Source organism: Cibotium barometz, chromosome 55, assembly GCF_041138505.1.
Source record: "Cibotium barometz isolate CiBa-2024 chromosome 55, ASM4113850v1, whole genome shotgun sequence".
NCBI classification, from domain to species: domain Eukaryota; kingdom Viridiplantae; phylum Streptophyta; class Polypodiopsida; order Cyatheales; family Cibotiaceae; genus Cibotium; species Cibotium barometz.
This window is the reverse complement of record NC_141100.1, coordinates 31,287,954-31,304,567: the sequence shown is the minus strand read 5'-3', so window position 1 is coordinate 31,304,567 and position 16,614 is coordinate 31,287,954. Positions and strand designations below refer to the sequence as shown.

The window sequence follows — 16,614 nt, the reverse complement described above, 5'->3', positions numbered from 1 at the left end:
AAGGTGGAATCTTACCTTTTTCAGATCTGCCAGCAAATAAAATCTTCAATATCTTTTTTTTAAATATTTTTTTAAAGGAAAAGTTTCAAAAAGTTACCCCCCCCTCACTTCCCTCTTCCCTCCAAAAGTAGGGGCGTGTTTCTCTCTCCTCCCTTTTAGACTAACCCACTTTCCCCATCTACCACTCACTACACCCTCACTTGCAGCCCTATCTTCATCCCCAACTTGAGGAAAGCTCTTTGCTACCACCTACTCAGAGAAAGCTCTGTTATCAGCCTCTTTCTCTCTCTAGAGGAAGCTCTGTTATCATACTCTATCTCTAGGTCTCTCTCTCTCTGTGCAAGCAGGCACCTAATGCAATCTCTCATTAGCTTTCTTTTGAGGAAAGCTCTTTGCTACCAGCTACTCAGAGGAAGCTCTGTTATCAGCCCTTCTCTCTCTCTCTAGAGGAAGCTCTGTTATCAGACTCTCTCTCTCTCTCTCTCTCTCTCTCTCTCTCTCTCTCTCTCTCTCTCTCTCTCTCTCTCTCTGCATGCAGGCACCTAATGCAATCTCTCATTTGCTTTCTTTTGAAGGTTTAGCTTTCTGTGTGTGTGTGCATGTGTGTGTGTGTGTGTGTGTATTGTGTGTGTGTGTGTATGGATTTGCAGCAAACTTCTTTGAAGCTTTAGCTAGCTCTCTCTCTCTCTCTGAGCAGGTATTTGCTTTTTTGCCATATTCTTAACATTCACTTTCTTTTCATTTGGGCCATCTATGGCTCTTCAGTGTGTACGCAGGCCATCATCCACTATCGAGTCCATGGCTATTTCCACAGTACAGGATGATGAAGGTTATTGGATTCCTACCGTTTTTAAGCAGTTCATGTGGATAACAATGCAGCCCAGTTTGAGGGGTGCACACAAGGTTCCTCGAAGGCACATGGCTTCCACAAGCCATCACTGGGAAAGGAAGGATCTTAGAATTCAAAGTTTGCAACAAGGATGGAAAGCGGCTTGCAAAGGTACAACATGTTTACACCTCAAGCCAAATACATCTTGAAGATGAGAACTCACCACGGTTCCCAACTAACTGTAAGTTTCAGTACTTGTTTAATGTTTCTTTGCTTTGGAGAAATGCTTGCATGAAGACTATGTGAATATCAAGAACTCCAATGTATTCTATTGTATGCAGATGTTTTCCCTTCAACATGTGTGGAATGGCAGCCTCTAGAATGTTTTACAAGGACCTTCGAAGCATGTCATGTTGATCTAGGTAGGCTTATGTATGCTGGGGAAACAAGTTCCGAACTTGCAAATAGAGGAGTATTTTTCATTGCTGCAACATATGTTGTGCCACAGAGGGGAAGGTTTGGAGCACTTGAGCCAATTTCTCCTCCTGCACTAAATAGCCCGGAATGGCCCATTCCAGACCCCACTACAATGGAGAGCTTTCAGTGCAGGATTTTCCATGACATTCAGTCAAGCCTAAAGGCTGCATATGGATCCCACAGGATAAGTGTATCTCTTTTCATGCCTTTACATGTGTTTATTGCTATTTTCAAAGCAGGCAAGTTCCATCCCACCCCAACAATGTGGATAAGCAAACATGGGGCCTTTGAAGCTCTAGATACATTTCTAAAAGGCGTTTGGACCACCAAGGTGGCAGAACATAAGGGCGATGTAATAAAGTGCTCAGCGGTAATGTCAATGATAAGATGCAGGTATCAGATAGGCAAGCAAAATCTAACTATGGTGTACCCTATTAGAAGGTGGAAATGCTCGCATGGTGAATGGGAGGCTTTGGACTCTGATCTCTATGCTAGGGAGGAGGTAGAACTTCATATTGAAGTTCACCCAGGAGAGGAGCATACAGTGGTAGTTAATGATGATTGGAATTTTGCTCAGTTGAGAGATCGTATTGTCATGGCCTTTAATGTAAGGAACCAATTCAAGTTTGTTGTTTCTAATCGACCCATGCGTCAAAGGTCAGAGAAACATACACTCTGTGTGTCATTGGAGCCCCCTAGGGTCCTTAGCTTGAAAGACTGTTAAGTTGCAGACTTAGGTAACATTTTGAGTGATTTTGGGCGATAATTTGTAGCGGTGTACTTTTGAATACAAAATTATTGATTGCACCATAGTCCCAATGTCCTCTGTATTTCACTGCAATTTGGATTTTAATTTTGTTAATTTTAAAATTTTTAAGTATGTTCTATAAATTTATTAAACGTTATAGTGGAATGCTTTATAAGAATAGGTTTTGCTCTATAAAGCTCATTTCATTCTTAAGATCTTGCAGTTTCTATTTCCCTTCAATATCCTGCCATGGCTTCAAGCTCTAACTCGCTACGTGCAAAACTTGAGAAAATTGGGCTCTCAGCAGGTGCAGGTGAGAACATCGCCATTTTTAAGGGGGTGATCGATATGCAAAAAACTATAGACCTTCATGCAGAGGCTTTTCAAGAGCAGGTCCAGTACATGAATGATGTAGTGGCACAATATGTCGTGCAATTGCCAGAATCCACCACTAAATGGGTTCCAGTGGACTTAATCAGGCATTTGTACCATGGTGACAAGTCGTTCCGATTCAGGCTCAACCGATTTTTGAAAGGGCTTACATCTAGCAATTATAGGGTCGAAGATGATGACATCGTTTATGAATTGCAGGTTGGTAATGTAGGCACCACCTTCCTTTCATGGGATATGACGTTAGCACTGTTTCTGCAAGAAGCCAGGAATACAGAAAAAAAGAAGAGAAAGGCAGTGAGTAAGGAAGTAGCTCTTGTGAAGGAATCCAAAGGCGAGGTGGAAGAGGTTTTCTCAGAAGAAGCTGAAGCGTCCATGGCCTTGGTGCTTCTCCAACAAGGGTCAACTGAGGATGAAGAGCCTCATCGTGACCTCGAAGGGGATGAAATTGTGGAAGAGATCCCTGAGTTGGATGTAACCACTTTGAATCCCATCATCATGGATAACAAGGAATTTCTTTTCCTTGATGACATTTGTAAATCCTTGGGGTTAAGGGAGGATGAGGCCTTAAGCATATTAGCAATTGGGTCTGGTTTCTGCAAAGAAGACACACTTGAGCAACAGACTGCAGGTGTACAGATTGATTTTGATGACCATGATCTTACCAAAGCGCTAGCATTCCAAGGTTATGATACAGAACGTACAATTGAGGAAACTGTTTCCAATGCTCTTGTTGCTATAGAAAATGTAGCAGCACAGTATGAAAGTGTCCCTCAAGAAGCATTTCAACCACATAAGCGCTTGCATGTAGATACATCAGTTGAGCAGCGTGGAAGCAGTATAGACATATGCAACCCACGCATTAGCCAATGTGATGATGACATTGAGGTGGGGTTAAATCAAAGTTGTGCCTTCATATTTATAAGTGAGTTATTACTAACACCTGATTTTTTTCTCTTGTAGAAAGCTTATATTTTTGACAAGTTTGCTGCACGTGGAGGTGGAGTTCGTGTGCAATCCGATGGACGAGACACCTCCCTGATTCATTACCTTCCTAGCCTCTCTCCATCATTTATTCGAGTAATCCATTTAGAGTACTCTGAGGAGGCACAAGCAGAGCTCATCAAGTGTAAAGCTCTAAGTGGGGTTCTCACCGAAGATGGGCTAGCAAATAATGCAAACAAATGTATACTTATTAGCAGGGAGGCAGCCATGTACACATTTGCAGGCAACTACACCGGCCACGTGCTAAGCCATTGTGCCACTTCAATCTCCAAAGGTGTAACCAATCCTATTATTATAGCTAATAGCCTAGGTGAGAAAACCACACAGAGTGACGAAGCTAAAGAAGCTCTCAGAAATCTTCTCAGGAACTTGTAATTTTCTTTCTACGAAATCAATACAAAATGTATACTTTTTTAATTGTAATGTTTCTAAGAAGTCTGAACCATTTCTCTTGTTTATTTGTTGTGTCAGCACTGTGCCCTCTAAACTTTTGGCAAGCATGTGAATGTGTAGGAAATTTCATTGATAATGATCAAATATTTATTCTTTGAATGTCACTTAACATCCAGCTGAAATCTGGCAGTACAAAATCTGAACAATTTTTAAAAAATCAAAATTTTTTATGTTTTTTGATATTTGTAAGCATATTTTTCATCAAAAAAGTGCACATAATGCTGGATAGAATCCAAAAATTAAAAAAAAAGGGCTGTGCGCTACGGTGCAAATTTCAGCCTTTCAAATTGCAGGCCAGGCTTAAATTCGCGCCGTAGCGCACAGCCCTTTTTTTTAATCATTTTTTCACACATAAGTGCATTGTGTGCACTTTATTTTGATGATTACTTTGTCTAGAAACATAAAAAAAAAAGAAAACTGTTGCTTTTTTAAAAAATGTTCTATCTAATGCCAGACTTCACCAGGTGATTTTGAGCCCCAAATAACTTTTTTTTTTGTCCCTGAGCTTTTCTAAGGCCTTATTGAGCTTTAAGCCTTTTTTTCGGACCGAAAATAAATTCAATATAATTTTGTTTCTGCACTATGTAAGGATCCTCTGTTCAATGCCAACAACAATACCACGTATAACAAGATAATGTTTCACAATCACCTTATCAATAATATAAATTTTGTTCTTGTTTAACTAAGGCTCTTAATACATGATCAACAGTTTTACCCATTCAAACAACAGTACAAGAAATGAAATGTCTGCTTTTATAACAGTTGAAACAAATGAATACGTTGGTTAACGAGTCATTGACAATATCTTATAGATTCAAAAAAATGTATTACAATGTCGAGATTACAAAAGGCACAAAGGCCGCCGCCTAAAAGCTTAATCCTATCCTATGAAGCCTTCCTTATGGAGCGCTTTATCCTGACATAAACATAGTGCAAGTGCCATGTCAACAGGCTTTAGGGTCACCCTTTTGGCGTGAGCATGGCACAGCACCGAATCTTGAAACAGAGAGACCAAAATTGTTTCTGACGCCTCTTGGAGGGCCTCCAGTGCCGTACTCTGTACCCGAGTGACCCTGTCACTGTACTTGTCGATGACTTCTTTTACAACTCTTGCAAAAGGGGCCTTCGCCATGATGGGGTCTGTGCTCTTTTGGTACTTTCTGATTTCTCGCAGAGCCACGGTACCTGGTTTCCATCTTCTCTTCTTGTTGGCTACAGGGGGTGGTGGTGGATGCGACCTCTCTTCCCATGGTTGTCTATCATTTCTAAATTTTTTTCGCCTTTCTTGCTCGGCTGGATCTAGATTTAGTCTTCTCTTACTTGCTTCTGCCTTCTTCTTTTCGTGTTCTTGTTTTAATCTGCGTGCTTCTTGAATTCTTTGTTCCCGTCTTTCCCTCTCCCTTTGCACCTCCTGCTCCAGTCTTTCCCTCTCCCTTTGCTCCTCCTGCTCCAGTCTTTCCCTCTCCCTTTGCTCCTCTACTTGTCGTCGATCCTCCTCTTCCATCTCCACCTCTTGCTGCCTGTTTGCACGTTCCTTCTTTCTCTTGACACGAATCTTTATTCTTTGTTTTTTAGGTGGAGACGGGGGCTGACGCCTCTCAAGTTCCTCATGTAGTGTTTGTGCTAAGAGCCTATCCTGCTCTTCACGATGGCTTATTTCCTCTGCTTCATAGAAGTCAGCAGCCTGTTGATACTGCTCTTGCTCAATACACAGAAGTGCTTCCTGGTCTTCCTCAAATGCGACCCTTAGCTCCTCTTCTAGCTACTGAGGGAATAGGGCTTGCTGTTGCTCTCTTCTTCTATGCTCCTCCTCATCAATTTGGCGTTGTTGCTCTTCCAGCACACGCTCCTGCTGCTCATCCTCTGAGAGAGGTCGGGGGAATGGTGTACGCATGGCTCTAAATGAGCCGGTGTCTCCAGGCTGCTTGGAGACATCCTCAATATTGTCCAGTCCTGAGAACACATCCGGCTGTACATCTTCCTGTCGGGTCTCTACCTCTCTGTCCATGCTTGTATGCTTCTTTTTGATACGTTTTTGCACTTGTTGAAATGCCTGTGCCGCGGCTACTGCGTGTATGAAGTTGTGTGCACCAGACGGTACGTTTGGGTTCTCAGTTTTGCGTGCAGTGTGCTTAGTTCTAGCCATCCATTGACTTACACGAGTGAATGAACGTGAAAATGTAATTTTAAAACTCACTTTCATAGGTTTATATAGTTTTTGAAAAAAAACTTATTAATAAAAAAAATCTCGACATTAATAAAAAAGCTTTAACTTAAAAAAGGCTACAATTTTTTAATATGGAACCCATTTTCGACCCATACGCCTCCGCGCAGCGAACCACTCACGCATCCCATGCACGGCACTTGATGCTCGCCATGCAATTGCTCGTTGCAGATTGACATTTTTTACAACCCTTCGTAGTAATGACACCTGCCCTTTTGGTTTCTGTCGGCGTTGACCTCCCAAACTGCGATAAAACCAATTAAACATCTCATGCAAGGCATTACTTTTTTCCTTACCACCTCCACCATGTCGCGTGTTCTTAAAGTATGCTGCCTTAGCTTGATAATGAGAGCGCTCCATTCCTTGGGTGCTCCAAATTGCCATTGGACCATATTCGTCGAGAAAAAACTGTGCGTGGGCAAATATAATGTGCTGCAACAAAGATCATATCAGAATTTTACTATTTGGCAATTAATATCAGTAAATAGATAGAAAGGTAAATACCATATAGTGGGTGATATGTGTTTCTCCCCATGCATCAACCATTTGCTGAGTAAATGTATGTATTGTAGTCTTTAAGTTTGTAATCTCCTCAGCAACAAGTGGAGCCTTTTCTAGCAATTGAATCATTTTGTCAAGTGACTCCCACAGCCTTGCCCGCTTGAGACCAAGCTCTGCATTATTCCCACGATAAGTGGTGCATTCACAAATGGCCTTCCATAATTCATATTTTGTGTGACTATTGTACCCCTCGTAATTTGAGAGAAGGTGTCTTGCTTTGGACCCACCCATGCATATTTTGTTTGGATTATCCTGACCCGGTCCTGACTTTTTAGTATCCTTAGTCAACTTTACAGCACCACCATGAAGCCCCACACTTGAAAGGACATCTTCCAGCTTACTGATGCATTCGTTGCGAAGATGTTCAGGCTCCATATTCCATGCATAATTGATATGTAACTTTAGTAATTTGTCCATTATGCGTAACCTAGCATGAAGCGTGCAAATATGAACACGGGAAAGTGGAATCTCTAATATAGGGCTCCATGAGATATCTTCTTGATCACGATTAGGCGGACAATTGGTATTACAATTCATGATGCCATTAACCCACTGCATAGGTTTCTTTAGATCTTTGTTTTGCGTTGCACTCATTGAAGTTGGTTGTACATTTTTCTTGCCCTTTGCATGAGATTTGGTCGTCTTGGTGGCTGCAACCTTGCCTGAAGCTTTGCCGCGATCAATATACTCTGATTTTGAATGGCAGCAATAAATACATGGAAAAAAAGTATTTGCTCCTAGCTTGCATCCCAGCATACACTTCAATGTCTTTAAATCACCTGCCATGTGCCACTCAACTGTAAATGTTCCTACATCTTCCACATGCAAAGTTTCTCCTTTTGATTGCAATGATATGACATTTGGGATGCCTGTTCGGGTAAGGTACCATCGCAATGTATCATTCGTCTCCTGTGGAAGCTCAAATGCTGCCAACCACCATATATTCTTTTCTGATTGCACTCCATAGTAATCTTTTCCCTGAGATTGACTTCCCTTGTTGGAATTTGAGGCTTGTGCACTACAGTCAAGAAGATTATCATCCTGTTCCAGATTTCCTTTGATAGTCCTGTTCATAAGTGTTAGGCTGACTCTTTCTAATTTTCGTCCTTTTACAATTTGACACTCATCAAGCTTTAACACAAACACAGCCTGACCTTGGCACTCCTCAATTCTTAGACCATAATAAGAAATCATAGCTCTTTGAAGGGTCCTTAAATCAATAAAGACATTGTTGTACTTGTTGTATTCAAATACCTTTGTAGTACATACAGGCAGAGCATCCTCCACATGACGGTAGCCACCTAACATGGTCGCAATTTCTGAATTTACACTTTTTCTTGCCATGGTTACACTATATGGAGTTGGTAGCATGGGTCGAAGAAAACCTTTAGCACGATGACCTAGTGTAAACACCCTGTAGATGGCTTCATATCCCTTCCTACTGACACCAGCACTATCACATGCATCCATAATCTGTATGGGGCTTACCATATTTTGCAGCTCTCCAGAAATTCTGTTTCGGATTTGCTTAGATATTTTGCATGTGGGATCTTCTAGCAGCTTATATATGTCTGATAACTTAACAACATGTTTCAATATGCCCGCTCTACATTCCTCAGCACCACCTTCATATCCCATCATATCCCCAGCAATATCTCTACATGGAACATAAATACAAAATAACATCAATATGTTTCACAAAATAAAAAGGCCTGCAAAACAATGGCAAGAATAGAAGTTACCTTGTTGCTCGTACACGTCGTTTTCTTGCTCCACTTAGGGTTGCCAAGGTTTCTAGGGACTGACGCTTTCTTTTCCGTTGTCGAAAGCCTACTGGAAGCTTCTTCAGGCTTGCAAGGTGTCGTTGCTTGTTTCGTGCATCCTGTTTGGCTGCATTCACCTTGTCCCGTTCAATATCAAAGGCCTGCTTAAGCAAAAAGTTGTTCTTCTGGAGCTCCTGATTCTGAGTTTTCAAGTTGTTCACCACTTCTTCAAGCCTATCAATGTCCTTCTTGTGTTGCTTTTGCAACTCAAGCCATAAGCCTCGAAAATGCAGTCTTGAATGCGATTCCTGAGCTGCAACAAAAGAAAGCCTCCTACAATAGCCAAATAGACCATTAGCTCCATCACCTACATAACTAAGAAATGTAGTGATATTAACAAAATGAGGTGGAGCATTGGTGAGCGGGTCAATAGGGTATATGAATCCATTCATCCAGAGGTCAATACATTTTCGCCCTTGTGATCGAAGAGTACCCAATGGCACATCGGTCACACCACTTGATTTTGTGCTGCGGATTGTAGCATACTCAGCAGCCAAATCTACATGTAACCTGAACTTTGGTGCTCTGTTAGATATATCTTCAAGTGGCATTTTCTTTAGGGTTAGGCAATGCTGAAAAGAGCTTCTTGTAGAACACAATGCAAGAGTGAGGATAGGGTATTCTGAGGAGAGTGCAATGAAGTTTTGCTGTAAAAAATATTAGAAGGTCATAGATCTTCTGATTAGGTAATAGGAGAAAGGACAAGGAAGATGGCAAGAGGCATAGAAAATGGTAGATTGAGGTTTTGCAGCATAATGCAGTAGAGAGAGAGAGAGAGATGTAGATTGCAGACAGAAGTAGGGGATATGTATGGTAAACAATGCAAGAATGGAAAATGGTAAGCTCTGAAGCTATGGAGGTTGACAGAGGGATTTTCTACACTTCAATGGGGGAAAGACATGAGAGAGAGAGAGAGAGAGAGAGAGAGAGAGCAGAAAATGATAAAAAGATGAGGCATGGAGGATGAGAGAGTGTGAGATATCTGCATTTGGAAGTGCAGAGGTTATGGAAGCTTACTAATCAGAGATGCAGAGCCATGGCACACCCAAATGTGAGAAAGGGGAAGAGAAAGAGAGTGGCAGAGAAACGAGGGCGTCTTAGAGAGAGAATGTAGAGAGAGAAAGTGGGGGGGGGACCTAAACGTGGAGGGAAGAGAGGAGGGAAGGCTTTTTAGCCATTTTGAATTTGGGGAAACCAAAAAGTTACCCCCATTTTAGCTCAAGCAAATATATATTTGAAAAAATAGAAATTCAAATAATGATTGCATAAAGATCCCCTTGTCAGGCCTAGTCAAAGTATGCTTAGAGTCCTTAAGCAAAAGTACTTAAAAACATAATATGGCAGCTTAAAGGGCCCCCATAGACCTCAACCTTCCCCTAATGATGGCAAGCGATCTATTAAGCATTCTATGCATAGAGCTAGGGTTAGGGCAACATAAACCAATTTCTTTCTGCATTAGGAATAGGGTTTAGGATACTCACCTCTTTTTCCTCTTCTTCTCCTTGCTTGCTACTATGTTAGAATGAACTAACCGTTTGATTTATTATGTTTCTTTTTTGTATGCTTATTTAAGTGAACAACTAACAAGGGTTTAGGCCAATCCTCTCCTACAACTTCTCAAAGAAGAGGTAAGTCCTCTTTTTCCATTCTTTGTTTATTTTTTTCTCTTTGTGTTATTGTACCCTCCTTGGGTGCCGAGATTAGGATTAGGTCAAGTTATGCATAAGCCTTATACAAGCTCTATGCATAAGCCTTATGCATTGGCTTAAGCTTATGAATAGATCTTAAGCTTAAGGCTTAAGCTTAAGCATTATGGTTAAGCTCTATGAAGCATAAGCCTAAGCCTATGCAGAGAGCTTATGCATAAGCTTAAATCTCTATGCATAAGCTTAAATCTCTTTACATAAGCTTAAGCCTTATGCTTAGAGATAGAAGCTTAAGCTTCTATGCATAAGCTCTCTTTGTATAAGACTAAGCCTTATGCATAAGCTCTCTTTGCATAAGCTTTATGCATAAGCTTAAGCCTTATGCTTAAGGCTTATGTATAAGCCTATGCATGGAGAGCTTATGCATAAGCTTCAAGCTCTATGTGTAAGCTTCAAGCTCTATGCATAAGACTTATGTATAAGCCTATGCATAGAGCTCTATGCATAGGCTTATGTATAAGCCTTCAGATTAAGTCTTAGGCATAATGCTTAAGCATTTTTATAAGGCTTAAAGCTACCTTTGGCTTTAATAGTGGTGGGGAGTGTTGAGATTCAAGCTCGATGTCAGTGTGAGCCAGCTATGTTATGTGCTGGCATGTTAGGTAGGAATATGTGTGAGACATAAATGACCGCGTGTCCAGCTGGTCATAGTGTGTGGACATTAGCTAGGGTTGGATGTGTGTTTATTAGGGTTTATGAGTGAGTGAGTGAAGAGGGAGAAGAAGCTGTGAAGAGAACCTGTGAAGCTTGCCATTGGAGCTGTGAAGCTTGGAGCACACCAATTCTTATCAGATCTAAGAGCTTGGCTTACCGGGTAAGGTATTCTAAATATCCTTGAGCGGATTGCAGGTGATTCAGGCAAAAGCAAAGCAAGTTAGAGCAAATCAAAGCAAAGAAAATTTTTGGTTTTTGGAAGCTTTCCATTAAAGCTTGGAAGCACTGATGTATGGTGGAAATACATGTAAATCTGTAAAACAAACATGTATCTAACAGGGAGAGATGTATTGGAAACTCCTATGCAAGCCCTCAACTCATTTTGGAGCAATTTGGATGCATATGAATGTATGAAATTTTTTTATTTTTGAGCTCTCACAAAACAGAGAAAAGCAAGTCAAAAATTGATGCATTTGGAGCGTGTTTTTGGCAAAAATCCAAACATTGACTGGTTGCACACATACCCAAGTGTGTTGGGGACTTAAATGCCTCATCAATTAACAATTAAATCACTCCCAAATCCCTCAAATACAGGCAGCGCAGACTCCACAGAGAAAACAGAGCAGAATTTTGATATAATTGAAGCGAGGAGATCGATTTCTACTTGGTTGCTTGATACATTTCAAAATTTCTTTAGCAATTGGTTGCTATACACGTTGGAGAAGAGGGCTACATGGTTGGTTTGATCAATTATGCTTAATTGAGCTGGGAATGAGCTGATTAAAAAGCCTATCCACTGGTTGCAGAGAAACAGAGCAATTTTAATTGAGCAATTAATCTTTGGTCTTATAGAATTGGACAAATTCCTCTTACATGGAGTTAGTGGACACTATTGCTAAGCTATTGAATGCCTAGTTGCTCAATTTGGACAAATATTGAAGAAATTAGAGCCATTTTACTACTGGTTTTTCCCAAAACAGAGAAAGGGGTTTTCAAAAATTGATATGTACACATGTCAGATGGTGTTGATACTCTACATTGAGGTTGTTTAGGTCTCAATGCAAGTTTCCCATACTTGATTGCACCACTACATTGTGATTTGGAGCCTTGGAAGGTGCATCAAAATAGGGTATCTCAGACTGCGTGAGCCAATTCATTTTGGATGCATACAGGTTGATTTTCTACATCAAATTTGAAGATTGGTGGTTACTTTGGAGTATCTGGAACACTCATTGGAGTGTGGTTAAGCTGAGGAAGGCTTGGTTACAGATTTGGACGAGTGCGGAAGGTGCACATTGAGCAAACATGTCGGATAATCCAGTACAGATTGTTGGTGAAAAGCTGGATAGGAAGAACTTCCAGGCATGGAAGTACAGGATAAAAAGTTTCTTGAAAGGAAAAGGATTTTGGAATCTCATTACAGGTGCTGAGCCAGAGCATGAGCTACCCCGACAACCTACACAGCAGGTTATTGCTCATAAGCAATGGTCAGAAAGAGCATTCAAAGTGTTGCATTATCTATCTATATGTATTTCTAATGCTATGCTCATACACATATAGGATGCTGAGAATCCCAAAGATGCATGGGATACTTTGGTAAAGATGTTTGATACAGACACGAGTGCTCGCAAGTCTCAATTTCGACAACAAATACATAATGTGAAGCGGAATAAAAGGAGCATCCATGATTATGTGCAAGAAATCAAGAAGTTTGCAGATGCATTGGCCACAATAAATGCCCCCATGCCTGATAATGATTTGGTGGATATTACCTTGCGTGGTCTTGGCAAGGAATATAAATCATTTGATACATCTATCTCAGTGAGGAGTACAAGTTTACCACACTGTGATGAGTTGGTTTCACTCTTACTTGTTGAGGAAATCAAACTCAGTGATTCATTTCTGGATGCATCTACTAGCCATGATGATAATGGCAGAAATCAGGCTTTCTACTCTCAGCAGAGAGGTTTTAGAGGCAGGGGGAGAATCACATGACGTGGCCATGGTGGTAATGGTCGTGGATGGCAGGACAGGTCACCACAACAGAATTTTCAGCCTTCATATGGTGCTCGAGGTGGTCGTGGATATACACCTCAGAGAGGCAGAGGTAACCCCCGTGGTAGAGGACGTTGGCAAGCCAACAAACATCTATGCAAGATGTGGAATGCCATTATTGTGGGAAATATGGTCATATGGTGAGAGATTGTTTCCGCAAACAGAATGATTTGAGAGGGGGTAGAGCACAACGTGGTGGTCATTATGGTGGAAATTATGCACAACATGGTGGTGAAAATTATGCATCAAGCAGTAATGATGGCACTACAAATCATTTGTTCGCCATGAAACATGTTGTTGGATCAATGATGACAAATGCTGAGAATGATGATACTTGGTATATGGATTCTGGAGCATCAAACCATATGACATGTCATGGTGAATGGTTTGAGCATATGAAGCCTATGGATGTGAAAGGCTATGTGGAGACAGGTGATGATACCCAGCATGCCATTACACATGTTGGAAGTGTACCATTGGTTATGCACAAATGGTCAAACAAAATCTATGTTTGATGTATTGTACGTGCCTTCTATCACGAAGAGCTTGGCCTCTGTTGGTCAAATGGTGGAACAGGGATTACAGGTTCGTTTCAACGAGCATGGTTGCTTCGTTGAGGATTTCAAACATGGATGTAAAGTCATTACTAAAGGCAAGAAAGAAGGCAGATTGTTTAAGCTGGATGCTGGAATTCTTGAGTTAAAATCAGCCATGTTCTCTAAAATCAGGAATGTGGTACAGGACATTGATATGTGGCATAAGAGGATTGGACATGTTAATATACAAAGATTAAAGAACATGCAGACAAGAGGCATTGTCAGTGGATTGCCTAGATTCAAATATGATGGACATATGCATGTTTGTGAAGCCTGTCAGTTTGGAAAGTAGGCAAGGTTGAGGTTTCCTAGAGAAGGAAATATGAGTAGCAGGCCACTTGAGATAGTACATAGTGATGTATGGGGTCCTACACAAAACCCATCTATCAAAGGCAATTTATACTATGTGACATTCATAGATGATTTCATCAGGATGACATGGATATACTTTCTTAGAGAGAAAAGTGAAGTATTGGAAAAGTTCATGGATTTCAAAGCTTTTGCAGAAAAGCAATATGGCTGTTGGATTAAATGTTTGAGGACAGATGGAGGTGGTGAATACACCTCAAAAGCTTTTGAGCATTTCTTGAGGAAGCATGGAATTAGAAGACAATTGACTTGCAGGTATACACCTCAGCAAAATGGTGTGGCTGAGAGAAAGAATAGAGTCATATGTGAAGTGGCTAGGGCGATGCTCAATGAAAAGAGCATGCCAGATTACTATTGGGTAGAAGCATGTGCTACTGCAGTGTATATACTGAACAAAACACCTACAGCAGCCATTCATGGAAGCACGCCAGAGATGCGGCTTACAAGTTATAGGCCAGACATTGGACACCTCAAAGTTTTTGGATGCATAGCTTATGTACATGTGCCTGATGAAAGAAGAAGGAAGTTGGATCCTAAGGCAGAGAAATGTGTATTTGTTGGATATGCACAGGATCGAAAGGCATACAAATGTTACAACCCACAAACTAGACAAGTGGTCATCTCACGAGATGTGGTGTTTGATGAGCTTGCTAGTTGGTACAAAGCAAAAGATGAGGGTGTCATTGAGTCACTTGAGGCTGATGTGCCTGTGAACTTGCCACAAGCAAGTTCTAGTTCTACTTCTATGTCTGGGCCAGCAGAAGTAGTACTGTACGTCCATGGTCAGGACGTTTGAGGCATGAGAGTGTGAGCACTGGAAGTAGTGCTATGGATAAAGGCAAAAAGAAAGTTGAAGGAATTGGAATTGCAGGTTATGAGTCATCTAGTTCAGAGAGTTTAGATGAGGAGCTTGGTATACCTGTTTTACGCACACCTGGTGCTAGGCAGGACAGATATGTGCGACCACATGCTAGAGTGACAGGTGTTCAGAGTGACCCACATGCATTGTGGAGATCCCAGAGAGTCAGATATCCAGTTAACAGATTGACATATCGAGATTTTGCTATGAATTATGCATATATGACATCTATGGTGAATCATGTGGAACCTACATGATATACAGAAGCTATTGGAGAGCATGTATGGGAGAAAGCAATGGATGTTGAGATGGACGCATTGGTCTATAATGATACATGAGATTTGGTTGCACTACTAAAGGACAAAAATGTTATTGGATGTAAATGGGTTTACAAAGTGAAGTGCAAATCTGATGGTTCTATTGAGAGACATAAAGCAAGATTGGTAGCAAAGGGTTGTGCACAAACCCAAGGTTTGGACTATGATGAAACTTTTAGTCCAGTGGCAAAGATGGGCATAGTGAGAGCAGTCATTGCTATGGTTGTAGCTAATGGTTGGGAAATGCATCAGATGGATGTCAAAAATGCATTTCTAAATGGAGATCTACAAGAGGAAGTGTATATGGCACAGCCAGAAGGGTATGTACACCCAAGATATCCCACTCACGTATGCAGATTGAAAAAGGCATTGTATGGTCTGAAGCAAGCATCTCGTGCTTGGAGTGATAAGATGAGCAGATATCTTATCTCACTTGGTTTTCAGATCTCTACAGCAGATTCTTCACTTTATGTGAAGAAGACAGAGCATGGGATTGTTTTACTTGTCATCTATGTGGATGATTTGATTATCACAGGTGATCATAGTGCAGATGTGATGCATGTCAAGAAAGCTTTGAGTGGGCAATTTGACATGAAAGACCTTGGTGAGTTGAGATACTTTCTTGGAATAGAAGTGATCAAAGACCATGCAGGTACATGGTTAGTACAACGCCAATATGCATTGGATATGTTGGCAAAATATGGCATGACAGGGTGTAAGCCTATGAGTACACCTTTGGAGCAAAATGTGAAGTTGCGGGCTGATTATGGTGAGGAGCTTGATGATCCATCTATGTATAGGAAGATGGTTGGTAGTCTCATTTACATGACTATCACACGCCCGGATTTGAGTTATGCTGTGGGGCTAGTAAGCCAGTTTATGCAGAGCCCCAGAAAGCCTCATTTGGATGCAGTGAGACGCATCATGAGATATGTAAAGACCACTGCACATTATGGTCTACTTTATGAGAGTGGTAAAAGCTTGGATATACATGGCTACACAGATGCTGATTAGGCAGGTAGCTCATATGACAAGAGGTCTACTAGTGGTTATGCTTTTACACTTGGAAGTGCCGTGGTGAGTTGGAGTAGCAAGAAGCAACCTACAGTTGCTTTATCTAGTACAGAGGCTGAATACAGGGGTGCAGCCATTGCTACTTGTGAGGCAGTATGGATAAAGAGTCTTGGCAAATTTGGGTGAGCCTATTGATGGCAAAGTTGTCATTCATTGTGACAACATGAGCAGTATACAGTTGGCAAAGAATCCAGTGTTTCATGCGAGGACCAAACACATAGAGGTCCATTATCATTTTGTCAGAGAGAAGGTGCTGGATGGTACAGTTGATCTTCAGTATGTGAAGACTGATGAGCAGGTCGCAGACATCTTTACAAAGCCACTTAGCAGGGAGAAGTTTGAGTACTTCCGTACTATGTTGGGAGTACATGGGATGAGCTTGAGGGGGAGTGTTGAGAGCCTTGATATCCACAAGCTCATCTACATCTTCATCGGTAGTACATCATGAGCTTGAGAGGGGTTGTTGAGATTCAA

At 41.2% G+C, this 16,614-nt stretch overlaps 1 protein-coding gene across 1 annotated transcript in view; it reads right to left on the bottom strand.

Annotated features, from left to right (window-relative positions):
* Positions 1-9,347, bottom strand: part of LOC147607616 (uncharacterized) — a 32,236-nt gene extending 22,889 nt beyond the window's left edge. The window contains exons 1-2 of the mRNA XM_086790787.1: positions 8,430-9,347; positions 7,957-8,344 (exon numbers count right to left, since the gene is read on the bottom strand). Of these exons, the coding sequence (XP_086646913.1) occupies positions 7,957-8,344; positions 8,430-9,061 (1,020 nt within the window). The 5' untranslated portion in view covers positions 9,062-9,347. The remainder of the gene's footprint in view (positions 1-7,956; positions 8,345-8,429) is intronic.
* Positions 9,348-16,614: the final 7,267 nt, after the last annotated feature.